General features: G+C 48.1%; 1 protein-coding gene and 2 pseudogenes across 1 annotated transcript in view; 2 read left to right on the forward strand and 1 right to left on the reverse strand.

The window, feature by feature from the left end:
* Positions 1 to 448: 448 nt before the first annotated feature.
* The window catches only part of CDCP1 (CUB domain containing protein 1), a 60,967-nt gene continuing 34,719 nt past the window's right edge, over positions 449 to 26,696 (forward strand). Inside the window, exon 1 of the mRNA XM_006077497.4 lies at positions 449 to 682. Within this exon, the coding sequence (XP_006077559.3) occupies positions 601 to 682 (82 nt within the window). The 5' untranslated portion in view covers positions 449 to 600. The remainder of the gene's footprint in view (positions 683 to 26,696) is intronic.
* On the reverse strand, positions 5,800 to 6,240 carry LOC102412785 (annotated as a pseudogene).
* LOC112581270 lies at positions 16,234 to 23,341 on the forward strand (annotated as a pseudogene).

Below are 26,696 nucleotides of genomic sequence, written 5' to 3' on the forward strand. Positions count from 1 at the left end.
GTAACTGGGTGTCTGTTTCATCTGTTCTGCGGAAGGGTTACTGTGAGCATTAGAAACACTGTCCGTGAAGTGCCTGGGGTTGGCTGCGGGCTCATCATTCTGAAAAGAGTACCAGTAGCATCGGCCTTAAAAGTCCAAAGCCTGCAGCCCAAATCTGGAAGCAGAGGCGGAAGCCACGGCTTGGGTGTTCCACAGACTTGATTTCCCGGAAAAAGGGCTGCACAGTGGCCTCAGTTCAGTGTCTCCCAGACAGTGAAAGGAGGGCAAGTGTCTTCCCCAAGGGCGACTTTGGCCCCTATAGAGAAAGTCAGGAGAGGGACGGCAGCTAGACCCCGGGAAGGTGGCTACCGGGCCCAGTGCTCCAGGCGAGAGGCGGGAGTGGAGGCAGGAAGGGGAGGAGGACAGGGAGGAGGGGACTGAGCCGGCCAGCTCGTGCTCCCGCGGCGCTGGGCGGAGCCAGGGCGGGCCAGCCCCGCGCGCAGGTGAGCGAGCCGGGGTGGAGCGCAGCGCCTCGGATGCCAGCCTCGTGGGCCCGCGGCCGCCACTCTGCACCACGGGCCACAGTCGTTTTCCCCGCCGAGGCCCAGGCGCCTCGGAGCCATGGCCAGCCTCAACTGCGGGGTCACGGTCGCACTGCTGGGGATCTTACTGCTGGTCGCCGCGCGCCTGCCCCGCGGAGTGGGTGAGTGCGGCGCCGAAGGGGCGCTGAGCGCTGAGGGTCGCGACCGCCCGCCAGCCGGCGCCTGGCGGAGAGGGGCGCGGGTTGCCGAGGGTGCAGGGTGGGGCGGGGGCGGCGCGGTCCCGGGGGCTCCCCGGGACTGCCCGGCGCCGGAGCGGGGTGGGCGCGGTGGCCGTGCCCTCCTGGATTCCGCGCCACCTCGCCCAGGACGCAGGCCTTGCTTGGCACGCGGGGGGCCCCGCGGTCGGGCGCCCGATTCGGGCGCCGAGGGAGAAGGAGGGAAGGGCGCGCGGAAGCCGGGCCCGGGGACCTCGCTGAGGCGGCGCGCCGCGCGCTCGGGCGCTCTACCTGGGTTGTTGGTGGCGCCGGGCGGGCCGTGAGGAGGGAAACTTCCCTCTCGGGTGCACCCTCCTACCTCAGCGCCCGGCCAGAGACGCGGGCGAGGAAACGAAACGGTGGTTTAAGCGTCCCCATATCCTAGCTTTCGCCTCACGTTTCTCCCCTGTCCGCCTGGAATTTTCTGGCTGTCCCGAAGTCCGGGAACACTAATTCCACAAGGAAAGCGCTTCTGCGCCGCGGAGGCCGGGCAGCCCGGGCCCTCGCACCTGCGGGCGGTGGACCCTGACGGCGGAAGGGGGTCGGCGGAGGGGAGGGTCCAGAGCTGGCGGGGAATCCGGAGTTCCGGTGGGGGCGGGGCGGGGGCGCGCAGGGACGCCCGCGTCCCGGCTGCCCGCGGGGAGGTACCCTGCGGGCCCTGGAAGTATTTAAACCATGAATAACCTGGTCTCCTCACGTAAGGACTTGATTTGAAGCCTTCCCTGAGACTACTACAGGTTTTGTGTGGTGGTTTGTTTTTTTTCCCCCTTTGGAAAGAACTACCCAGGAAGCGATCTTTAATTATTACCCTTTGCTGCATCTAAGGGGACTTATGCGTTTGGCGGGCAGACAAATTAGAGGAAATTAAACAGAAGGGAACTAAGCGGATGAGTTGAACTTGGGCGTTCCGGCAACTGCCATCATGACAAATCCGAGACGGGAAAGCTTCCTGGTTCTTTTCCTCAGCGGCGTCAGGCGACATATTACTGCACAGTAGACGGGATATTGAACATACTGTGCGCGTATTTACTGTATTTATTGTAAGTTAGGACTGAGTTTTCAAGATTTCCGTTGAAAAAAAGTCTGCTTAAGAATAAAGAGTAACTTAGCAAATGAATAGGTGTAAATGTGTGTATGAGAAAAAAAGGGTGCCCACCAGACTTGGGAGCCGTCTTGAAACTCGGGGAACTGTCTGAGATGTTTCTGGTTGTGTGTGATAACAGTTGAGAACTCCAGTAAGAATATGATGTAAATCAAGGCATCAGTACATTACTGATCACAAGGACAGACTGTCCTGAACGGGCTTCTGTTAACGTGTCTGATTCCTACTTGTGGCCTGGGGAGGCTGCCATTTTGGTCTCCAGGGGAGCCTGTTCTTTCCAGGAAGTTATTAACTGTTGGAGCAGTGTCTCACCGTTCATTGTCTAAAGACAAGGAAGCCCAGGAACTTGCCCCTTTCACTTTCTTAAATCCCTCCTGTGTTCTTAGGAACTAGACCTGTGAGGCCACATCACTGGGCTGAACTAATGGTGTGTCTTTTTGGTTGAAGCAGGCAGAGTACATTTGCTTTGCCCACAAGTTTCTAGAGTCTGTCCTGAAAAGACGGAGAAAATCAGAGAGCCTGGCATAGTGGATTTATTTTATAAATCCCTGAACTCTCTTAATACTCTTCTGAATGAAAATGAAGTTGGTGTCACTGCACAGATGGAACTGTAAAGGAAATTTGACATCGCCGTGGGGTGTGTTTGAGTTCGGTATTCTTACAAGTTCCCCCACTTCTAAGAATGAAGGACTGATTAAGTTAAAATAATCCTGTTAAAACCTCAACTTAGTGGCTTTCCAAGAACCACTCAGGTACCAGAGTCTGGGTCGGTGACCCCATTCTCGCTACCATTGATTCTTGCCAAAAGTATGAGTAGACATCAGATGATGTGTTCTCTTACCCTGGGTGAGTGTGTGAGTTCCTCGTTCTTCAGATTCAAATGAGGAGCTGGTGCCTGTTGTCTGGAATGTGTAACTGGCAGAACTGCTGGGTCCTCCCCCCAGCCTCCCCAACATCCACACAGATTTGTGTGAGACAGTCAGAGACCGCTGCTCTGCTGGTTGTACGATGCGCCCCGGTGCTCACCCCAGCCTCAAGCTTCACCTCAGATGCCAGCATTTTGTCTGTGATAACTGGACTGTGCTCCTCCTCAACATTCTTCTAGGGGTTCTCCAAAGCTATCAAGGTGGGGAAAGGAAGTTGAAATTATTTACATGTTTTAAGTACTTTGTATATTGTTGGTATTGTTTAGTCAATAAGTTGTGTCCAACTCTTGGCGACTCCATGGACTGTAATAGCCCACCAGGCTCCTCTGTCCATGGGATTTTCCAAGTAAAAATACTGGAGTGGGTTGCCATTTGCTTCTTTAGGGGATCTTCCCACCCCAGGGGTTGAACCATGTCTCCTGCTTGGCAGGCAGATTCTTATACCCCATGCCTCAGCTTTGATTTTGCTCAGTGGGGCTGGCTTTGGTTTGGATGGAGGAGAAGGGGAGTTTGCTGGTCAGAAGGACCCATGATTGAGGTCAAGATGGGTGGAATGCTAGAGGATGATACAGTGCTAAGGCTCTCCACCTGGGTGATTAAGAAAAGTTCACACCCTTTCATTATCATTCTAAATTGTAAAAATTATTCCACAATCAAATTATTTCAAACCTCTTCCTACCACCTTGTAATTAACCCATTACTTTCTCCGGGGCATCTGGCAGTATTCCAAAGAAACAGGCAAGGAGAGCCAAGTTCCCTCCCTCACCTCTTTGTAACCTTGGGTTTGCATTCAGTACATCAGTGTTGTTTTTCTTTTTTAAATTACTAAGTGCTACTTGTAGTAGCTAACACACATTGAGCTTCTTCTCTGTGCTGCTCATTCTTCTGAGTATTTTATGTGTAAGCATCTCCCACTTAACATCAGTAATTCATCCCTAAAAACCAGACATTCTACGTGAAAACACTCACTGATGCCCTATGTCTCATTATTTCTTGTGGGACAAACTGTAACATCCCATTGCACAAAACCCAAACCCCCGACAGTTTCTGAAAGCATAATGAAACACCGGGAGATACCAATATGTAATTAACAGCCAATTCTATTCAATGGAAAATGTGTAAGACATCCTTTCCCAATTGCAAGACGTTTATGTGGCTCTTTGTAGACAGTTACTTTGTGTGTAATAACTTCTTGCACCCCCATTTGTTGGCACTCAGAGAATTTCCACTAGATCCTGACATTCTGCCTCTGTGTACAACATATATTTTGTTTAAAGTGTTGTGTTATGTTTCGAGATGTAAATATACATGTTTCCTAAATAGACATTGGCCAAAAATAACTATGATGGATGACACAGTGTTTGCGTAATAAAAGCTCAGCTGTTTCCTCTTGAGAAAATATAAATCAAGAGTCATTTAGCTCTCCTTCTTCAAGCATGTACTCCTAGAACCCTGGGAATAGAGGAGCACAGAGAGGTGAAGTAACTTGCCCAGGGTTACCCAGCAGGGATGTAGTGATGCTGAGATGCTACATCACCAGTGCACCATGCCCCCTGTGTGCAGTGGGACTCAAGACAGCATTTGCCGGTCATCTTAGAGACTGCACGCCAGACATTTTTTAAAAATGTGCATATTTCTTTATTTGGCTGTGCTTGGTCTTAGTTACAACATGTAGGATCTAGTTCCCTAACCAGGGTTTGATCTGGGGTCTCCTGCATATGGAGCATGAAGTCTTAGCCAATGGATCACCAGGGAAGCCCCTCTTTCATTTTTTAAAAAATCAGGACTTACTGAGTGCTGTGTTCATATCTGTTCTAGAAATGTGTATGTGGTATTTTTTTATTGAGATCACATTTGTTTATAGCATATAAATTTCATGTATACAGCATTGTATTTCAACTTATGTATATCCTATAGCATGTAAAAGTCACTCAGTCATGTCCGACTCTTTGCGACCCCATGGACTATACAGTCCATGGAATTCTCCAGGCCAGAATACTGGAGTGGGTAGCCTTTCCCTTCTGCAGGGGATCTTCCCAACCCAGGGATTGAACCCAGGTCTCACGCGTTGCAGACAGATTCTTTACCAGCTGAGCCACCAGGGAAGTCCACGCTACAACATGCTCACCACTAAAAGTTTATTTTCTATCCCTCCTTGTAAAATCGACCCCCTTTTCCACATTTGTGTCCCCACCCCGCATCCCTTCCTCTCTGCTAACCACTACTCTGTTCTTTGAATGTATGTTTTTGTTTGATTTGTTCATTTATTTTGTTTTTTTGTTTGTTTTTTATATTCCATATATGCATGAAATCATAGAGTATTTGTCTTCCTCCATCTGACTTATTTCATTTAGCATAATATCCTCAAGATCTATCCATGTTATCACAAATGGCAAAATGTTTCATCTTTTTTATGGCTGAGTAGTATTCCAGTGTGTGTGTGTGTCTGTCTGTCTCACATCTTCTTTATCCATTCATCCATGGATGGGTCCTTGGGTTGTTTCTGTATCTTAGCTATTGTTAATAATGCTGCTGTAAACATTTGGTACATGTGTCAAATTAGTGTGTTTGTATTCTGTGGATAAATACCCAGAAGTGGAATAGCTGGATTGTATGGTAATGTGTATTATTGTTAATATTTAAAAGCTGTGCTTAGAAAAATAATTGTCTGTTCATGGTAACATAATTTCAAATAGCACAAAATGGTCTGGTGGGAGGAAAGAAGTATGTCCCCTTCTACATCTGACCCCAGGCCTCCTCCCAGAGGCAGTTGTGATTTCTTATGCATTGTTCCTGAGCATGTACAAGTTAACACATGTATATACTGCCCTTCTTTGCACAAAGAGGAGCATAAATACAGTATATAGTGGAGGATGTATCCCATATGTTTCCTGATTTTTTTTTCACTGAGCAGTCCATTTTGGTGCTCACTATATACCAAAACATACAGAGCTATCATATGCTTTTTTTTTTTTTTTCACATTTCCAACGAGCATTTATTATTAGTTATACCATGATTCAGGATCCCAGGGTAGGGATCACCATGTACCCAGGTCCCCCTTCACCACCCTGGGGTGAAGGACGGAGGACAGAGGAGGTGGGATGGAGCCAGTTCAGATCTTCCCAGGAAACGTGCCTTCTGCCTGGCGATCGTCCCAAGTTGACACCCAGGATGTGGGGCAGAGGGACTTGTACACATGCCGGTACCATTCGCACACGGAGACGTCACCCCCTTTAGCAGTCATTGCCTTCTCACAGCGGTGGAAGTCCAGGGAGTTCTGCCAGCAGTTCCTGGTCTGGTTCTGGTTGGGGAAGCGGCTGCCAAAAGGAGCAGACCGTTAGTTCTTGATTTTGGTCTTGATGTCTTCTGCCATAGTGCTGACTCCTAAAGATGCCCCTGAAGTCGCTGGAAGCTCAATGTGACCCTCAGGAAGACTATCATATGCTTTTTGAGAGCTGTACAGAGGTCCTCATCATGCAAATACCATATTATATTTAATCAGCAGCTTATAATGGATTGTTCCCAATTTTTTGTCGCTATACACTGAGAGTCAGTGACCATCTTTGCAGTTGATTTGGTTGGATATATGGACAAGTTTATCTGTAGTTGAAATTCCTGGATGAGGAGCTACTGGGGTTTGTACAGAAAGTGAAAGTCGCTCAGTAATGTCCAACTCTTTGCAACCCCATGGACTATATAGTCCATGGAATTCTCCAGGCTGGAATACTGGAGTCGGTAGCCGTTCCCTTCTCCAGGGGATCTTCCCAACACAGGGATCAAACCCAGGTCTCCCACATTGCAGGCAGATTCTTTACCAGCTGAGCCACCAGGGAAGCCCAAGAATACTGGAGTGGGTAGCCTATCCCTTCTCCAGGGAATCTTCCCGACCTGGGAATCGAACCGGGGTCTCCTGCACTGCAGGCGGATTCTTTACCAGCGTATCTAGAAAATGTCAGAGCAAATGGAAGAAAGTAAGTAACAGTGGAGTAAGTTAATAAGTGGTGGTGCCATCTGTGAATCTGGGCAGTTTAATTTCAGAATACAAGCTCTTAACCGCCCCCAGGCTGCAATTTATTCCTTTCTTTATTCTTTCCAGTTGAAACTAATTATAAACTTTAGACAAGGCAAATATTTTGAATCTCCTTTCAAATATTCACTTCTGGTTATGTGATCAGAATGCCATGAGCGCTGTGTATCAAGAAGGCTGAAGATGCGCCTGGGCTCTGACAGCTTCCAGGTGAAGTGTTTGCACTGAGGGCTGATGGATCCTTAGTGACTTTTTACCTGTAAGTCTAATAGTTAAGGTGTGACGCACTTCCAGCTGCTGTAACACAAACCCAAATGTGTCTAATGGCTCAAACACAATAGATGTTTATTTCCTGCTCATAGGAGGCTGTAAACACCAGTGTGCTCTCTACACCTGCATCTCCATGTCTTCTCTGGAAACAGGTTCATCAGTACTATTTTTCTAGATTCCATGTATAGGCATTAATATATGGTATTTGTTTTTCTCTTTCTGACTTACTTCACTCTGTGACATATATACATTATCATGTGTAAAATAGATAGCTGGTGGGAAGCTGCTTTATAACATAGGGAGCCCAGCCTAGGACTCTGTGGTGACCTACAGGGTGGGATAGGCAGGGCACGGAGGCCCAAGAGGGAGGAGATATAGGTATAATTATGACTGATTCGTTGATGTATGGCAAAGACCACCACAGCATTATAAAGCAGTTATCCTCCAATAAAAAAATTACATAAATAAAAAGGCCCTAAATGGGATCTCCTCCAAGCAGTGATATGGGGACACAGGCTTCTTCCACTTTAACTCTAGCATCTTCAAGTGTGGCCTCTGTCCATCTATATCAAACCTATGGTCATGACGAGGACTTTGGACTGTCCTACATGTTCTCCCCTGTGACCTACCTGGCTTCACAGTATCCCAGCCTGGTTTGTTTCATTTGTAATTTTCTAAACAGCAATACTGAATTTGTGATAGAATGCAGTAGAAAATCAGAATTTGTTTTACTGACTTGCACTTCACACAAACATTTGTAAAACTTAAAGTTGTTTCTTCAGATACTGTACTTAAAAAATATCTGCACTTTTCACTTCTCTCCTGAGTACAGCCCAAGCCAAGGGCACCACTGAAAGCCTTGTTGGTCTGACTTTGCCAGGGAGGGGCTGTCCTCTTGAACAGGCTGTTCGTTCTGCCAGAGGGAAATACAGTATTCTTTGTGGGTTTCCTCAGTGGCTCAGTGATAAAGAATTCACCTGCAGTTTAGGAGATGCACGTTCAATCCCTGGTCGGGAAGATCCCCTGGAGAAGGAAATGGCGACCCCTCCAGTATTCTTGCCTGAAAAATCCCATGGACAGGGGAGCCTGGGGAGCTACAGTCCAAAGGGTCGCAAAAAGTCAGACCTGACTGAGCGACCGAGTACAATATTCTCTGAGGCCATTAACCACCTCCCCTGAGAGTCTGAACATCTTTAAATAATATTTAATATTTGGAAAATATTTTGGAAATATTTTGAAAAAATACAACTGTTCCATGAGCACAAATGGGAAGCTTTCTTTGTTTTTAACGAAGTGTAAATATTCCCTACCCTCAATGACAGAAAATCAAAGCCTTCTGGGGGAAATGTGCCATTTCTGCAACAATGAATGGGTGCGAACCTGCTGCCTTTGGCTGGGACAATGAAAGACAATCTCCAGGATTAAGTTAATCAACTTTCCAAGTCCAAAAATCACATGGAGTTCAAGTCAAGCTGTTGTTTTTGTTTTGAGGTCTGCCCACTTGGCCACGTTCAGTGTCACACAATGCTTGGAGCCACGAGGGCGACTTCTCAATACTTGACAATGTGTGGTCCAGCCGGAGCTGGGCTAGGATGGTGTATGTCCAGGCATGTTCCAGGTTCCTTCCAGCAGATGCTTTGTCTTCAATCACTGAGCTGATCACGGGGACAGCAAGTCATTTCCAACAAGGATGTATAGCAAAAACATTTTTTAACCTGAAGACAACTCACAAGCATTTGTGAGAAGTCTCAGGACATCGGGCTTCCCTGACGGCTCAGATGGTAAAGGATCCGCCTGCAATGAGGGAGACCTGGGTTCAATCCCTGGGTTGGGAAGGTTGCCTAGAGAAAGGCATGGCAACCCCCTCCAGTATTCTTGCCTGGAGAATCCCATGGACAGAGGAGCCTGGTGGTCTACAGTCCGTGGGGTTGCAAAGAAACATCATGGAGGATGCAGAGGTGATGAGATGAAGCCCCTGCATGTGATGGGCTCAGGGCATCTCCTGGACGCAGACACACGCTTGACTCTGGTGCAGGGTGGCACTCCGGCCACGGCAGGGAAGCAACGAGCCAGCAGCACAGAGGGTGAAGTTACCATATATTGCTGCCCCTGCTGGAAGTCCGCCCTATGCTGGAAGTCCGGGGCAGCAGGAGACACTGTCTCAGGAGGAGTCAGTCTGGGGCGATGGGTCATCTTCACCACCAGCTGCCCGGCTGACAAGTCTCACTGGAGAGCAGGGCCTCGGAGCATCTTCCAGGCATGGACCCAGTGAAAACATCTGTAAATCACTCAGCACAGTGTCCTCCCTCGAATGGATTCCTTGCTTAAGAATTGATACTACTTTGATTATCTAAATTGAGCCCAAAAAGAACACCGAGATTTTTTTAGCAGCAGACCATCTGGACCAAACTGCCAGGCCAGGTTGCTCTGGGGAGACGTTTTGGTTGTTTCAGCCTAACTACACAGTGTGCTTCGGGCAGTATCGCAGTAGTCAGCTTTGGGCCCTTAGGAGAACATCTGGGGAAGCTCCTGGATTAAAATCTGCAAGAAATCAGTGACACAGGATCATGTTTTGCTTTTGTGTGTGTGTTTGTTTTCATCATGTGTAAAAAAAAATTTTTTTTTTGCTTGTACTGCATCTTCATTGCTGCACCCGGGCTTTCTCTCGTTGCAATGAGTGGGGACTAATCTCCAGTTGGAGGTGCACGGGCTTCTCACTGCGGTGACTTCTCTTGTTAGCACAGGCTCTAGGTGTGCGGGCTTCAGCAGCTGCAGCACACAGGCTCAGTAGTCGTGGCTGTTGCCCCACAGCATGTGGGATCTTCCCAGACCAGGGATCATACCTGTGTCCCCTGCATTAGCAGGCGGATTCCTAGCCACTGTGCTGCCAGGGGGTCCTAGAACATGTTTTAAAAAATTGTTTTCAAGTGAGCAGCTGTGCGTGCACAGACACACACACACATGCATACACACAAGCACACATATTTTCTTTTAACCAAAGAACTGACCAGACCAGTTTTATATAATATAAACATCATACCCAGTTACACATGAGAAGTGAAGAGAATGCCCCAGTGGGCTTCTGAAGTTTACAGCCATCCTTGTGAGTACGTGTCAAAACTAAACCGAGTCTGAGCTGCAGTGTGCCAGGCCATGAAACCAGAGCCGGGTTTTCCGTGGAACCTGGCAGGGCTGCCACCTTTCACCGCTGCTGAGAGGTGGAAGATTGCCCAACTGCTCTGGAGTTGCTGACAGTCTTACCAGGCACTTCAGCCGTAGGCTGTCAGGAGCAAGTTCTCAACTTACCACGACAAGGAAGACGTTTTTCAAATAGTAAACAGTGCTCGGGTCATCTTGCAGAAGCCCATATCAGCCAAACCCTGGAAATAACGTCTTCCAGCCTCCCTGATCTCAGCCTCTGTGGGAATACAATTCAAGTTCCAGCCAGGAACCTGACACACCCAAGAAGGTGTGTCCAGCTGGCACCTTGAAACTCCAAATAAACATCTTCTGCTCCTTCCTCTGGTCACTGGAGACTGGAAACAGCCCAAATATCCATCCTTAGAAGACTGGTTACATTAATGATGGTGCATTTAAACAGGGGAATGCTGCACAGCCATTTAAAAGAATGGCATGTACAGACATGGAGTGGACCCCCCCCCACCCCAGACCAAGATACATTCTGGAGGGGAAAACACAAGACTCAGAACAATGAGGATGGTATGCGACCTTTTGGCAAAATGAAATAAAACAGGAATGCCTTATGCGCACGTATTTTATTTTGTGCTTCATGTATCATTTATCTAAAAGTAAAATACATTTTTCAGCTTTATTGAGATTTGATGTACATACCATAAGATTCACCTCTCAGCGGCACTCTTTGATGAGCCCTGTCAGGTGCGTGATACAACGTTTCAGTCCCCCTGTGAAGTTCCTCCAGACCCCTTTGCAGACAGTCCCTGCCCCTTGGCCCCTGGCAACCATTTGTTTGCCTTCTATCAACACAGTTTTGCCTTAAAAATAGTTTTAAATTTAAAAAGAATTTAGAGACTTCCCTGGTGGTCCAGTGGTTAAGAGCCCGCCTTGCAATGTGGGGGACCCAGGTTCAATCTCTGACAGGGATCTAAGATCCCACATGTCACAGGGCAACTAAGTCTACTTAGCCACAACTAGAGAGTCCACACGCCACAGCAAAAGTTCCCGCATGATGCAACAAAGATTCTGTGTGCTCTAACTAAGCAGCCAAACAAATAAGCAAAAATAACTAAAAAAGGATTTAAAGCCGGGTAATGAACATCTCACACGCTAGTAAAGTAATGCTCAAAATTCTCCAAGCCAGGCTTCAGCAATATGTGAACCGTGAACTTCCTGATGTTCACGGTGGTTTTAGAAAAGGCAGAGGAACCAGAGATCAAATTGCCAACATCCGCTGGATCATGGAAAAAGTAAGGGAGTTCCAGAAAAACACCTATTTCTGCTTTATTGACTATGCCAAAGCCTTTGACTGTGTGGATCACAATAAACTGTGGGAAATTCTGAAAGAGATGGGAATACCAGACCACCTGACCTGCCTCTTGAGAAATTTGTATGCAGGTCAGGAAGCCACAGTTAGAACTGGACATGGAACAACAGACTGGTTCCAAATAGGAAAAGGAGTTCATCAAGGCTGTATATTGTCACCCTGTTTATTTAACTTTTATGCAGAGTACATCATGAGAAACGCTGGACTGGAAGAAACACAAGCTGGAATCAAGATTGCTGGGAGAAATATCAATAACCTCAGATATGCAGATGACACCACCCTTATGGCAGAAAGGGAAGACAAACTCAAAAGCCTCTTGATGAAAGTGAAAGAGGAGAGTGAAAAAGTTGGCTTAAAGCTCAACATTCAGAAAACTAAGATCATGGCATCCGGTCCCATCACTTCATGGGAAATAGATGGGGAAACAGTGGAAACAGTGTCAAACTTTATTTTTGGGGGCTCCAAAATCACTGCAGATGGTGACTGCAGCCATGAAATTAAAAGACACTTACTCCTTGGAAGGAAAGTTATGACCAACCTAGATAGCATATTGAAAAGCAGAGACATTACTTTGCCAACAAAGGTCCGTCTAGTCAAGGCTATGGTTTTTCCTGTGGTCATGTATGGATGTGAGAGTTGGACTGTGAGGAAGGCTGAGCACCGAAGAATTGATGCTTTTGAACTGTGGTGTTGGAGAAGACTCTTGAGAGTCCCTTGGACTGCAAGGAGATCCAACCAGTCCATTCTGAAGGAGATCAGCCCTGGGATTTCTTTGGAAGGAATGATGCTAAAGCTGAAACTCCAGTACTTTGGCCACCTCATGTGAAGAGTTGACTCATTGGAAAAGGCTCTGATGCTGGGAGGGATTGGGGGCAGGAGGAGAAGGGGATGACAGAGGATGAGATGGCTGGATGGCATCACTGACCCGATGGACGTGAGTCTGAGTGAACTCCGGGAGTTGGTGATGGACAGGGAGGCCTGGCGTGCTGCGATTCATGGGGTTGCAGAGAGTCAGACACGACTGAGCGACTGATCTGATCCGATCTGAATGAATATCTCAATGATTCTGTCTTCAAAAGTCTACAGATACTTCCTGCAAGAATTTGGTTGTATGGAAGGGATGAAGTAGAAGTATTAAATCACTAGGAATCAGGGAACTAATGACCAAAACTGATTTCTCCACCCAGAGCAACTGTTTTTGAAGAGCAATTTGCTGCTTTTCCCACCTCCTAACCACTTTTAAGTCCTAGCATTGAGCAGACCTAGAGAATTTGATTTTTGGCTAGAATGTCTTTAAAAGACCTGGCCTAGTCCTAGGTCATTTGGTAACAGATTCCATTCATTCCACAGATGTTGGAGGCCCATAGTACTGGACACTCAGAGGTATCCTTGTTGATACCATTGATCCATGATGGCTGAACCCCTAACACATCCATTCTTGTTGATTTGACACCTCCCATGTCAATACCTTTCATAACAGCCATCCTCGTGGACAAACACCTTCCATAATGATTGTCCTCATTGACATAGGACCTTCCATAATGCCACTCCTCATCAATGCAACACCTCCCGGGGGCTGTCCCGGCCCCTCTCGATGAGGCAAGCTTGTGTCCGTCTGGCCCCAAAGAGTTCCTGGAGTGTGTAGCCTTCCTCTGCTGACCTGCTTTACCTTGGGCTACCTGGTTTGCCACAGGAGTCAACTGTGTTGACCTGACCCATGTTCCTTTGAGGGAGCTTTGTTCAAAGACTTATTCTCCAAGTCAGGCTATGTGGGTTGATCTCCCCTCCCCCTGCCCTTGCCTTTAAGCCTGCTGGAAACAGTAGTAACGACAGTAACCGTGGTGATCATTTCATGATGTATATAAGTCAAATCATTATGCTGTACACTTTAAACTCACACGGTGCTGTTTGTCAATGATATCTCAATAAAACTCGAAGGAAAAAAAGTTTACTAAAAAAATCGCTGGAAACAGCAACAACAAAAGGTACTCACCCCCCAGTCCCTAAAACAAGAGGTTTAGACAAAAGGATGTTTTCCAAGTTGGCTGCAGCCCTGGCCCCTGGAACATGATACACCCACACTCCCCAGTCCTGTCCCACAACTGGTCAAGAGGTTGCGTCTCTGCAATTAAGAAACAGATAGACCTGGTGTGTGTGGATTCTTATTTAACCATCTCCCTGCTAGCTTTTTATCAGAGCAACTAAAACAACTGGTCTCTGATGGCAAAGGTGGACCACTGGCAAAGGGCTCCAGGGAACACTGAAGAAATGGGAATTTCAGTAACTTCTGAATTTCTGGATGGCAGGGCAGGGAAAGGCCCCTCCTCCTGCTGGCGTCCCTGCGCGCACACACAGATGGGTTTGTGTTCTGTTTTTTTGGCCACACCACGCATCATGTGGAACCCCCCACCGGAGATTGAACCCACACCCCCTGCAGGGGAAGACTCTTAACCACTGGACCACTAGGGAAGTCCCCAGATGGGGTTTTTTGTTTGTTTGTTTTAACTCTGCTTCTTTGATTCTTCCCCATCTGTCCTTGTGATCTTCAATGACTTTTAAGGTCATCGTGACTAACACCTCAAGGTCTGGCAAAATGATTCTTTTTAACATTTCATAAGATGTTAATGTGATTTACACTGGCCCTGTGGCACTTTAGCATATCATCATGAATTATGTACAGCGGTCATAAACTCAGTGTATTTGTTTAATTCTGCAATTACCGAGTGCAAAGTCTCTTACTATGCAGCTTACTCTCCCTGTGTAAACTCTGAAATTATCCTTCCACTCAGTACAGTTCCATTCAGTCTGGAGTTAAATGTTAAAGCCCAGGTCTTAGGGTGGCAAGAAGCCTTAAAATGGCCACAGTCTCAGAGGGGTCTACACATAGATGTGTTCGTTTACTCCAGACTGTGGTCCAAACGCTTTCCTGGTGGCTCAGTGGTAAAGAATCCACGGTAAAGAACCCAGGAAACCTGGGCTTTGATCCCTGGGTCGAGAAGATCACCTGGAGAAGGGCGTGGCAACCTGCTCCAGTATCCTTGCCTGGAGAATCCCATGGACAGAGCAGCCTAGTGGGCTGCAGTCCATGAGGTCGCAGAGTCGGGCAAGACGGAGCATGTACGATGTCCAAACAGAGCTTGCTGCCTAGTTATGTGTCTCGAAAGTGAAGAGGAACTAAAAAGCCTCTTGATGAAAGTGAAAGTGAAGAGTGAAAAAGTTGGCTTAAAGCTCAACATTCAGAAAATGAAGATCATGGCATCTGGTCCCATCACTTCATGGGAAATAGATGGGGAAACAGTGGAAACAGTGTCAGACTTTATTTTTTGGGGCTCCAAAATCACTGCAGATGGTGACTGCAGCTATGAAATTAAAAGATGCTTACTCCTTGAAAGAAAAGTTATGACCAACCTAAATAGCATACTGAAAAGCAGAGACATTACTTTGCCAACAAAGGTCCGTCTAGTCAAGGGTATGGTTTTTCCAGTGGTCATATATGGATGTGAGAGTTGGACTGTGAAGAAAGCTGAGCACTGAAGAATTGATGCTTTTGAACTGTGGTGTTGGAGAAGACTCTTGAGAGTCCCATGGACTGCAAGGAGATCCAACCAGTCCATTCTAAAGGAGATCAGCCCTGGGTGTTCTTTGGAAGGAATGATGCTTCCAGTACTTTGGCCACCTCATGGGAAGAGTTGACTCATTGGAAAACACTCTGATGCTGGGAGGGATTGGGGGCAGGAGGAGAACGGGATGACAGAGGATGAGATGGCTGGATGGCATCACCGACTTGATGGACATGAGTTTGAGTGAACTCCGGGAGTTTGTGATGGACAGGGAGGCCTGGCATGCTGCGATTCATGGGGTCGCAAAGAGTCGGACATGACTGAGCGACTGCACTGAACTGAACTGAAGATACATCTTCGATACGGTGTGTGTCTTTGATCATATAAGGGAAAGACACAACAGAAGGATTTAGATGGCTCCTGCAAAGTGAAAGTGGAGAGTGAAAAAGTTGGCTTAAAGCTCAACATTCAGAAAACTAAGATCATGGCATCTGGTCCTATCACTTCATGGGAAATAGATGGGGAAACAGTGGAAACAGTGTCAGACTTTATTTCTGGGGGCTCCAAAATCACTGCAGATGGTGACTGCAGCCATGAAATTAAAAGACGCTTACTCCTTGGAAGGAAAGTTATGACCAACCTAGATAGCATATTGAAAAGCAGAGACATTACTTTGCCAACAAAGGTCCGTCTAAGTCAAGGCTATGGTTTTTCCTGTGGTCATGTATGGATGTGAGAGTTGGACTGTGAAGAAAGCTGAGCACCGAAGAATTGATGCTTTTGAACTGTGGTGTTGGAGAAGACTCTTGAGAGTCCCTTGGACTGCAAGGAGATCCAACCAGTCCATTCTAAAGGAGATCAGTCCTGGGATTTCTTTGGAAGGAATGATGCTACAGCTGAAACTGCACTACTTTGGCCACCTCATGTGAAGAGTTGACTCATTGGAAAAGACTCTGATGCTGGGAGGGATTGGGGGCAGGAGGAGAAGGGGACGACAGAGGAGGAGATGGCTGGACGGCATCACCGACTCGATGGCCGTGAGTCTGAGTGAACTCCGGGAGTTGGTGATGGACAGGGAGGCCTGGCGTGCTGCGATTCATGGGGTCACAAAGAGTCGGACACGACTGAGCAACTGAACTGAACTGCAAACCCATCACCACTTAAAAACATAAATAACTCAAAGCACAAGCCCTGGAAACAGCCTATCACTAGTATCTACATTGGAGAATCATTTAGTTACTTTAGAAAATGAATGTGCATCACTGCATATAAACTTCTCTGCTAAGGAATTCAGGAATTAAGAGGAGGAAATGAATGCGTGGACACCACGGTCCTCTGTTTTGCTAACAATTTAACAAGTTGGATTGGCCGAGAATGCATAAGGTTCCTTTTAACATTGCTCTTTGAAGTTTATTTTATTGTCTCCATAATTATTCTAAGAGATATAAAAATAGTAAACTGGTTTTTAATGGGAACTGTGGGTCTCTTTCACTGAGCAGGTGAGGACATGATGTCCTTTGAACTCTGAAGTCTGTGGATATGACTCCACAGACTGGGCCCAGCCTTGTGCATCTCTGTATGCCAGCACCTGGCCTGGACCGAGCTCGCCATTCCCTGGAGGCACGTGGCCACAGTCAGCCTTCTTACAGTGGTAGCACCGCCCTTCCGGTCCCAGATGCTTTGGGATCCCTGGGCCCCGGTGTAGACGTGGCTAAGTCTAAGAACTACACCACCCACAACCAGTCCTGAAAATGGCACAGAAATGGCATCAAGCAGCCCTGATCACATTGATGTGAATCTCTTAAGGGGGTGGACCCCAGCTTCCTGAGGAACATGCACTTGGCCAAGAGGCACAGGAAGAAGGGCCTGAAGAAGATGCTGGCCCACAGTGCCAAGGCCATGAGTGCATGTGCTGAGGCTGTGGAGGCTCTCACGAAGTCCAAGGAGGTCCTGTCCAAGATCCCAAAGGGTGGCTGCTGCACGTAGTCAGCTTACCTGCATTGCTCACCCCTAGCCCAGGAAACATGCTTGTGCCCACATTGCCAAGAGCCTCAGGCTCTGCCGGCCAAAGTCCCAGGCCAAGGCTCACGCCAATGCCCAGTCACCCGCAGCTGTGGCTGCGGCTCGTACTCTGGTTCCCAAAGGTGCCCAGGCACCCACAAAGGCTCCAGAGGAGAGGCCTGGAAAAGGAAATGGCAACCCGCTCCAGTAGCTTGCCCAGAGAATCCCATGGACAGAGGAGCCTGGTGGGCCATAGCCCACGGGTTCCCAAAGAGTCGGGCACGACTGCAGCAACATAGTACGGCACAGAGGCCTTTATCTGCCAGTGTGAGGACAGGAGGGCGGGTGTGATCCCCCTGCTGCTGCTGTCTGCATGGGGCTGGTGTCCTCCTCTGCTGTTTGTACAAATGAACCTGAGGCAGGATCTGTCAAAGAACAAAACAGCTGCAGCACCAGTTATCTTTGGGCCTTCCGAGTCTCTTGTGCGTGCCCTGGCCCTCCTCCTGCGGCTCCTTCATTGCCCTGACCCCTGCCCCCGTCCCACCCAGGGCAGGTCTGGGTCCCAGTTCCACCCTGGTGTGAGGTTGTACTTGGTCACCCCCAGGCCCTTTGTTTCTAACCGTGGTCGATGTCCAGTCCTTCCTGGCGTATTGACTGATGATTGCAGTGTTTAGTGTATGGGCTTAAAGTGTGGCCCTGTTCTTTAAGGAGTCTGGGAAGCTCCTGTGCTGGCATTGAAACCAACTGTGTCGTTTCCAGGAGCTCCAGAGAGCTCTGGTTCCATAGTCCTTTATGTCTCATCGCAGAGAAGAATTCGGAGAGAGCAAAGTGATACATGAGTGAAAGTGTTAGGCGCTCAGTTGTGTCTGATTCTTTGCGGCTCTACGGACTGTAACCCTCCTCCAGGAGATCTTCCCAACCCAAGGATCGAACCCCAGTCTCTTGCATTGTAGGCAGATTCTTAAGCATCTGAGCCACCAGAGAAGCACAAAACGTGGTAAATAAGAAGTGATTTGTTAGAACAGAATGTGAGGTTTACAAGGGGATGGGTGAGAAATGCCGTGCCCTGAGAACTTACTGGGCTACGGTTTTTTATAATCAAAGGATAAGTGGGGAGGAGGAGAACTTCTTTATCTTTCTTGAGTAGATATTATGCTTCCATCATCAGCTCCTCCTCCAAGTTGAGCAGGGGAGTTTTCTTGTCCCTACATGGTCAAGCTTGGTCCACAAATTGTTTTTGTGTGTGTGTGTGCAGAGAGCGTGTCCTAACTTACTGCGCTCACTGGGCAGGATGTGGGGCTCCCTGGCGCCATTGTTTCATTGTCTGGGGGCACGTCTTATGCTTCTGCTGAATGGTTCTGCTGCCAAGCAAGCCTGCTTGGTTTTGTGGTTAAGCAAACCAGCTCTCTTGAGTCATCATTAACTCACAGGGGTCTCCATATTTTTCCTACTTATAATCCCCTAGTGGGAGTAACTATTTAATAACCAGTTTTGTCCCTTCACTCTGTCTCTGTCAGAATGGCTGGCAAATTCTTCAGTTGCTTTTGGGGGCTGAAACGAGGCCCTGTCCTGTGGCCTCCCGTCCCTCCAGACTTCCAACGATAGCCCGAAGCATTCCCCAGCCCCGGCCCGACCACCACGTGTGTGCTTAGCCGCTCATTTGTGTCTGACTCTGCAACCCCCATGGACTGTAGCCCGTCAGGCTCCTTTGTCCATGCGATTTTCCAGGCAAGAATACTGGCGTGTGTTGCCATTGCCTACTCTAGGGGATCTTCCCAACTCAGGGACCGAACCCGTATCTCCTGCGTTACAGGCAGATTCTTTACTGCTGAGCCACCTGGGAGGACCCACTCAGCTTCTCTGTGGGGATGCTGTGTGTGTGGGCACTTCTTTTTTACTCCCAAGAAAGAGAATGAGGAAAGATTTGCCCTCTACTGTAAGAGGCTGGTTTTCCCACACCAACCCAGGGAATAAGGTGGGTGGAGTGGCGAGGGGGACAGGGTTGGGGTGTGTGGGGGGGTGCCTTCTCAATCAGGCCCTGCCTGGTTTCTGAGCCAGTGCATGAGGGAGCAGCTTTACAGCTCTGATGCCTGGAAGGACAGATGGGAGTCTCCTACCAGGAGAAGGTATTTCCTCCCCAGCTAACCAGAGGGCTGGGTTGAGATTTGAAGGCCGAGTAAAGAGGAAGGAGATTCGGTAGCGGGGGTCTGGGGAACTCTCCTTAAACATAGGTGTGATTTCGCCCATGAGTCCCACTGACAGTGGCCTTCAGAAGTGAGCCTCTTCAGCCCGGGTTTCTGCAGATGCTTTTCTTCCAAGACCTGGCACTAGCCCTGTGCACCCAGTGCTTCGTTCCAGAATGATGGCTGCTTTTTGTCTGCCACCAACTCAGCCACTTGCCTCCCATGCCCACGGCCCGTGGGCAAGCCTCACAAAGCCACCCACGTCTCAACACGCCAGGTTCCCTTTTCTCAGGTCCTTGTCCAGAGTCACTGCAAAAAAAAAAAAAAAATCACACAGAAGAACCACACCCCAAACATTTTGAATTCCGGGGAACTGTCAACCTTCAGTTTAAATCCAGAACCACATTTGCAAATGATTTTGAAACAAAGTGCCTGTTTAACTATTTTAAACAAATTCTTGTCCCTTTTGATAGCCTGAAGAGTCTCTAGCAAGCCAGCCGCTGAAAAAACGTTTCATTCCGTTTCGCTTGGAGAGAGTAGACTGTGGCCATCACCAGGCCCCTGGCTGGCCGTGTGTGGAATTCTCTGGGCAGGGCTGGGTCTGCCATGAGCCAGTGTTCATGTGCTGGGCTCCAGTGTCAGGCTGCTCAGGCTGCAACCTGGCCCTGCCTCTTACTAATCACACGTGCCTGGGCAAGTTCTTGACCTCTCTGAGCCTCGGCTTTGTCATCTTTAAAATGCGGGTTAACGTTGGAACCTGCTCCGTGGGGTGGCTGTGGGCATTTTATCAAGTGCAAGCACAGATCCTGCATGTATTAAGTACTCATTGTTATTCTGAAGGCTGGCCTGGTATCTAGACTCCAAAGGCTTCTCATCCAAGGAAGACTGGTTAGTTTGTGAAACAGCAGCTTACCTTGTGGTCCTTTTGGATATGAATGTGGGAAATTAACTATTTCCAGGCCGGAAGATGGCTGATCTTCCTGCCGTTGGTAAGACTTTCCCCTTGGTTTGCCAGTCCGTGAACAGACCTGGCCAAGGCCACGCCAAAGAGATTTAGGGTGGCTACACCAGTTTTTCCTCCACAGCCTGCAGGCCGTGCAGCCCCAGGTCCACTGGATTAATAACACTTTAACTTTGGTGGTGTGAGAGTCTGGCACTCGCTGCCAAAATAGGACCTGTTCTGATGGGTTATGTTGGTATCCATGCTCAGGCCCTTGGTGTCAGCCAACAGCTGCACGTACTTGATCACAAGTACTTCCTCCCCTCCTGCTGGTTGATTCCACCAGCTTTGGCAACTACCCGGAGGACAGCTCAATGTGGTACCTGGGGGGTGGGGAGGGCAAGTGTGCGGAGGTCAAACCAGAATCTCCCAGTTGCCTCCTGAGCTCAGCAGACAGGGACATGAGGTCACTTCTCTGAGCCTCAAAAGGATGCTGAATTCGAATGAATCAACACACGTGGAAGGACCTTAATAATAGCTGGGCAGGCCCAGGCCAGGGCAGGGGAGGTGTGGAAAATGTAAGGAAGCACTCACCCTTGCACAACCCTGAGTGTGATGGTTTGCCCCTAGGCACCTTACCTGCCCTGCCCTCTCCCAGCCCAGCCCCGCCAGGACTCTGGGCTCTAGATTGAGAGCCAGGCTGCTGCAACAGTTGTTTCTCTACTTCTCACCCTCAACAACGCCCCACGAGTACTGCCCCAGTGGTTATAATGTGCTAGCTATCATTACTAATATCAACAATAATATCATTGATTGACTACCTGGCACCGTTCTGGCAATTCACAGGTACTTTCTCATTTAGTCCTTACAACTATTCCATTATTGCGCCCCTTTGCAGGGAGGAAAAGTAAGACACAGAGAAAGTAAGGAATTTGTCTAGCGGGACACAGCTGGTAAATGGTACCAAGCCAGGAATGATCCCAGGCAGTCAAATTCTAGCATCCAAGCTTTTCACCACGACACTGCCAAGGTATCCTGGTCCCACTGGGTGAAGCCCGAACTCCATGGCAACAACCAAGCCCTTCCCAGCCTGGCCCCTGCCTCTGTCTCCAGCCTCGACCCACTCTCTAGGCAAACCAGACTCCCTGGAGTGGCTCCAAGGAAGGTCTTCTTCACACCTGTGGCGCTGCACCTGCCTTTCCCTCCACCTATCTTTCCTGACACCCGTTTCTCTGCAGGCAAACTCCTTACTCATTTTTCTAGACCCCACTCTTGAGTCTGCTCTGTGAAGTCTTCCTTGACCACCCCGAGACAGTTCATAGCTGACCTCAGCATCTTCAGAGTACCTTGACCTTCCTTGGTGCCCTCAAGTTGCTGACTATCTGGTGGGGTCACATGGGGCAGACAGACAGGCAAACGTACACTCAGTTCTGTGAATTCAGCAATTGCCTCCCATAAGGCAGGGGTCCTCAACCTCCAATATTCAACGCCTGATGACCGGAGGGGGAGCTGATGTAATAATAATAGAAATAAAGTGCACAATAAGTGTAATGCACTGGAAGTATCCCAAAACCATCCCCCTCCCCTCACCCCCAGCCGTAGGAAAATTGTCTTCCACGGAAGCTGGTCCCCCATGTGGAAAAAGGTTGGGGACTGCGGCCCTGAGGAGTAGAGGCGGGAGGAATCGGGATGGTGTGACCTGCGGGGTGGGTGCGGGGTGGGAGGGTGAACCACGTGCCTTCTGCTGGTGTCTCTTCCTCTGCCTCTTGTGCTGTGAGCATCTACAGTCTAACAAGCTGAATTTTGCAAACCTGGCCCCTAAAATCAAATCATCGCTTTATTTGATGCTCAGCCAGCAAAGCATGGGTCTGCTCTGTGGAGGAGCAAACTCCAGCCATCGGCCCCATGGACTCACTGAGAGAAGGATGTGGGTCTGCAGTGGGATATCTTCCCGAAAGAGGACAGGGCTGTTTCCCCAGAAGTGATTATCTCCTTATGGGCCTGCCTGGGAATCTGACTCCCACACGGGCTGCAACTGATCAGTCATGCTGATTCACAGTCGTACCGCCTGCCTCCTGTGTCCAAGTTCTCAACCTCCCGGGCATTCGTCCCGTGGGTCTTCGTATGTGTCTCCTGGCACCCGGGCTGAGCCCAGACCCTGGCCGGGAGCCATTCTGTTCATCTTCTTTGGACAGAGAGAGTGGATGAGAGCAGAGTCTCCCAGGAAACCACACCCAGAGGCAGCAGATTCTGACCCATCTAAGAAACTGTCAATCACATTTGGCAGTCTTGTAACCTGTACTGGCCACATCTGGGAACAGATAACTTCCTGGTGTTTCCCTGGTGAATCCCCTTCCTTGCATCTGCCTCCCTTAAAAAGACAGAGACTGGCAGGGAGAAGGAGTAACAGGGGCATCTGTATAATATCCTGTGATAGGTGACTAACGAATGGTGAATAATGAATGGTGGTGATTAAAACAATTGGAAATTCCCGCCCGAGGAGCTCCTGGGGAGGCAGAAACTCCGCAAGGCATCCTAATAAGGAGAGGTCGGAAGGCAGGGGAGCGGAGGATGAGAGCTGTGACTCAGGTGCCCACGTGTGGCGCCTGCAAGCTCTCCAGCCGGCAGCCCACGCACTGCTAACGTAAGGGTCGCCTTGGATTTCTTTCAGCCCCTGAGCCCTCGAAATCGTGCTGCAATCTGGAGCTTTGTCTGGGTTCCTGTGAACTTGGGTAATAGATCTTCAGAAATAACCAGACCAACGAAATACCAAGTTCCTGGGGAGACAAAAGAAAGAGATGCTGAAGAAGAAGATGCCTATCCATTTTATTTAAATCACAGTGCATTTATCAAGCACTCAGATGTGCCAGCATGACTGGTGGGAGTGGGCTGGGGGTTGTGGTAGGAGGTTGAGATTGCTTCTGCTGCTGCTGCTGCTGCTAAGTTGCTTCAGTCGTGTCCGACTCTGTGCGACCCCATAGACGGCAGCCCGCCAGGCTCCCCTGTCCCTGGGATTCTCCAGGCAAGAACACTGGAGTGGGTTGCCATTTCCTTCTCCAATGCATGAAAGCGAAAAGTGAAAGTGAAGTTGCTCAGTCATGTCCGACTCATATCGACCCCACGGACTGCAGCCTACCAGGCTCCTCCGTCCATGGGATCCTCCAGGCAAGAGTACTGGAGTGGGGTGAGATTGCTTCTACAGGGTTGAAATTTTCATTTCAAGGGGTGATGAATGGTGGGGAGTGGGCAAGAGGGAAGATGTGCAAACAAGGTGTCCTTCTCAAACTCCAAGCATTTGTGATAAATGAGTTATAAGTTATTTTACTCAAGCAGTGGCAGGGGTCGGGGTCTCTCTGCTACTTTTATTATAGTGAAATAAAAGTGAAAATTGGAAGTTAGCTGCACAGTCCTGTCCAACTCTTTGTGATCCCATGGACTATAGCCTACCTGGCTCCTCTGTCCATGGCATTCTCCAGGCAAGAGTACTGGAATGGGTTGCCATTAAAAATTCCATGGACAGAGGAGCCTGGCAGGCTACAGTCCAAAGGGTGGCAAAGAGTCAGACATGGCTGAGTGATTGGGCACGCATGCAAGGGGTTAGCGTTGGTGGGAGGCTGGGTAAAGAGGGCCCAGGTTTCAAGTATATATATGGTTGAATCATTATCTTCTCCCTCTGGCTGTGCCCCTCCAGCTGGTATGTTAATCACTGAGGATGAGGGGGGAGCAGTTGAAAATGACAGTCCAGTGGGTGATGTGGCCTTCCCTTTATTATATGCTATGAAAACAGCGTATAATAAAAGATCCCCTCCTTGTGCAAAGGCAGGTAGGCCTTCAGTGCTGCCTGGGCTCTGGACCCATGGTTGGATGGCATCACTGACTTGATAGACATGAGTTTGAGTAAGCTCCGGGAATTGGTGATAGACAGGGAAGCACGGCATGCTGCAGTCTATGGGGTCGAAAAGAGTTGGACACGACTGGACTGAACTGAACTGGGCTCTGGACCAGGGGGATCCTCTGGTCTGGGGCACTGAAGGAGAGAGATGAGCTAGGGCCTGACCGTAGAGCATTCCAGGTTGTTCATCTCAAAGTCAGAGTGAAGAAGCATGGTTAGATGTTAAAAGTCCACCCAAGTGAGTCATTTAACTCATCTGACAAGGCTCCATCTGCTGTATTTCCGAAATGAATTTGGATGAAAATCTGGGTTATTTAGACCCCAAAATAAAGCAACAACAGAAGTAGCATCAGCAATTCATTAAGGAAGAACTGGCATACTCAATCATTAGCATTGGGACATTTGGCTTTCCATCTGGAGAAAAACGAAAGGGAATCCCTACCTCCTACTGTAGGGATTTTAAAAAAAACACAAAAGTTTCCAGTTCAGACTCCCAGGTCCCACAAAGGTCCTATTCTGACTTAGAACTTTATCATTTTTACAGCCCGTCACAGATCATTTAGTCTAGACTATTAACCCCCAGGGGACACGGACTCTGGCTGCTTTTATTACATCATTTGCGCCAAGGATGGTCCCTAGAACATAGTTGTTGTTGTTGTTCAGTCACTCAATCATGTCCGACTCCCTGCCACCCCATGGACTGCAGCACAACAGGCCTCCCTGTCCATCGCCAACCCCCAGAGCTTGCTCAAACTCATGATGAGTCAGTGATGCCGTCCAACCATCTTGTCCTCTGTCGCCCCCTTCTCTTCCTGCCCTCAATCTTTCCCAGCATCAGGGTTTTTTCCAATGAGTCGGCTCTTTGCATCAGGTGGCCAATGTATTGGAGCTTCAGCTTCAGCATCAGTCCTTCCAATGAATATTCAGGGTTGATTTCCTTTAGGATTGACTGATTGGATCTCCTTGCAGTCCAAGGGACTCTCAAGGGTCTTCTCCAACACCAGTTCAAAAGCATCTGTTCTTTGGCACTCAGCCTTCTTTATGGTCCAACTCTCACATCCGTACATGACTAATGGAAAAACCATAGCTTTGACTATATGGACCTTTGTCATATGACTCTAAAAGCTGTTGGAATGAATAGGTGACTTCAAATAATTTAAAAGAAAAAACAGATGTATGGCAAAACCAATACAATATTGTAAAGTAATTAACCTCCAATTAAAATAAATAAATTTATATTTAAAAAAAAGAAAAAACAATGAACTTCTGAAAGAGCTCATACATTTTTTTTTGGCTGTCATTGATAATGAGATAGATAGTCATACATGCAGAGTTATTTGGGGTACTGCTGAAAAGCAGGAGAGAGGATTTGAGTAGAGAAATGTTAGTGAGATCAGCCTTTTCGTCTCAAGATTTAATTTAAAGCTATATGAAATTATTACACTTACCTTGGGAGAAACTCAGCCCACCTCAAAATATTATTAAACCATATTTTAACTGTGGTCATGAGTATTCTTCTTTTCATTTATTAAGTGCCTACTTTGTGCAGAAACACAGTCTTTCTAACACAAGTTTTCCCTCTTTTTTTTTTTTTTTTAATTTATTGAGGCATAGCTTACACATAATAAACGTTACCAATTTCAAGTGCCCAGGTTGATGACTTTGGGCATTTGTGTGCCGCCTGTAATCACCATCATGGTCAAGATACAGAACGGTTATTTCACCCTGCACTGTCTCCTCTGCCCTCTTTGTTTCCATCCCCTCCTCCCACCTCCAATCTTAGGGAACCACTGATCTGCTTAGGGTCTAACAGTCAGTTAAAGTAACAGTCATCAGGGATTCCCTGGAGGCCCAGTGGTTAGGACACTGCCCATCCACTGCAGGGGGCCCCACATTCAATCCCTGGTCAGGGAACTGAGATCCCACAAGCTTCAAGGCAGGGTAAAAAAAAACCCAAAAAACAGTAATTGTAAGAGTCAAGAATTTTTGAATATTTTTACCAAAGAGGAGAAATGAGAAAGAAATTGGTAACCTAGCCAGCCAGACCGCAGCCCTGAGACAAATTGCAGCTTCACTGGACAACGAGTTAGCCCCCCTGGAGGCCCAGGGTAGGGGGCCACAAAGAACTGGGTGCTCCAAGAATTTTTTTTTTTACAAATAATGTGGTGAAACCTTTTTTTGTGATTACAGAAAAAGAAGGCAAGGGTTTACATATTCAGTTCAGATATACATCTGCCCACTGGGTTTCTGATCATGCATCTGGACTTATTTTTTTAAATATTTCTTTTTAAAAATTTTGTTTATTTGGCTGTACCAGATCTTCCTTGTGGTTTGTGGTTCTCTAGTTCTCCAACCGGGGTTTGAACCCAGACCCCCTGTGTTGAGAGCATGGAGCCCTAGCCAGTGGACCACCAGGCAAGTCCTTGGACTCATTTTTAATCTAGTATCTTAAAGAACCCCTGGACCTTCCCCCTCTCTCAGAAGATTCTCAAAGGCC

The sequence above is a fragment of the Bubalus bubalis genome, chromosome 21 (assembly GCF_019923935.1).
Source record: "Bubalus bubalis isolate 160015118507 breed Murrah chromosome 21, NDDB_SH_1, whole genome shotgun sequence".
In the NCBI taxonomy this organism is placed as follows: Eukaryota; Metazoa; Chordata; class Mammalia; order Artiodactyla; family Bovidae; genus Bubalus; species Bubalus bubalis.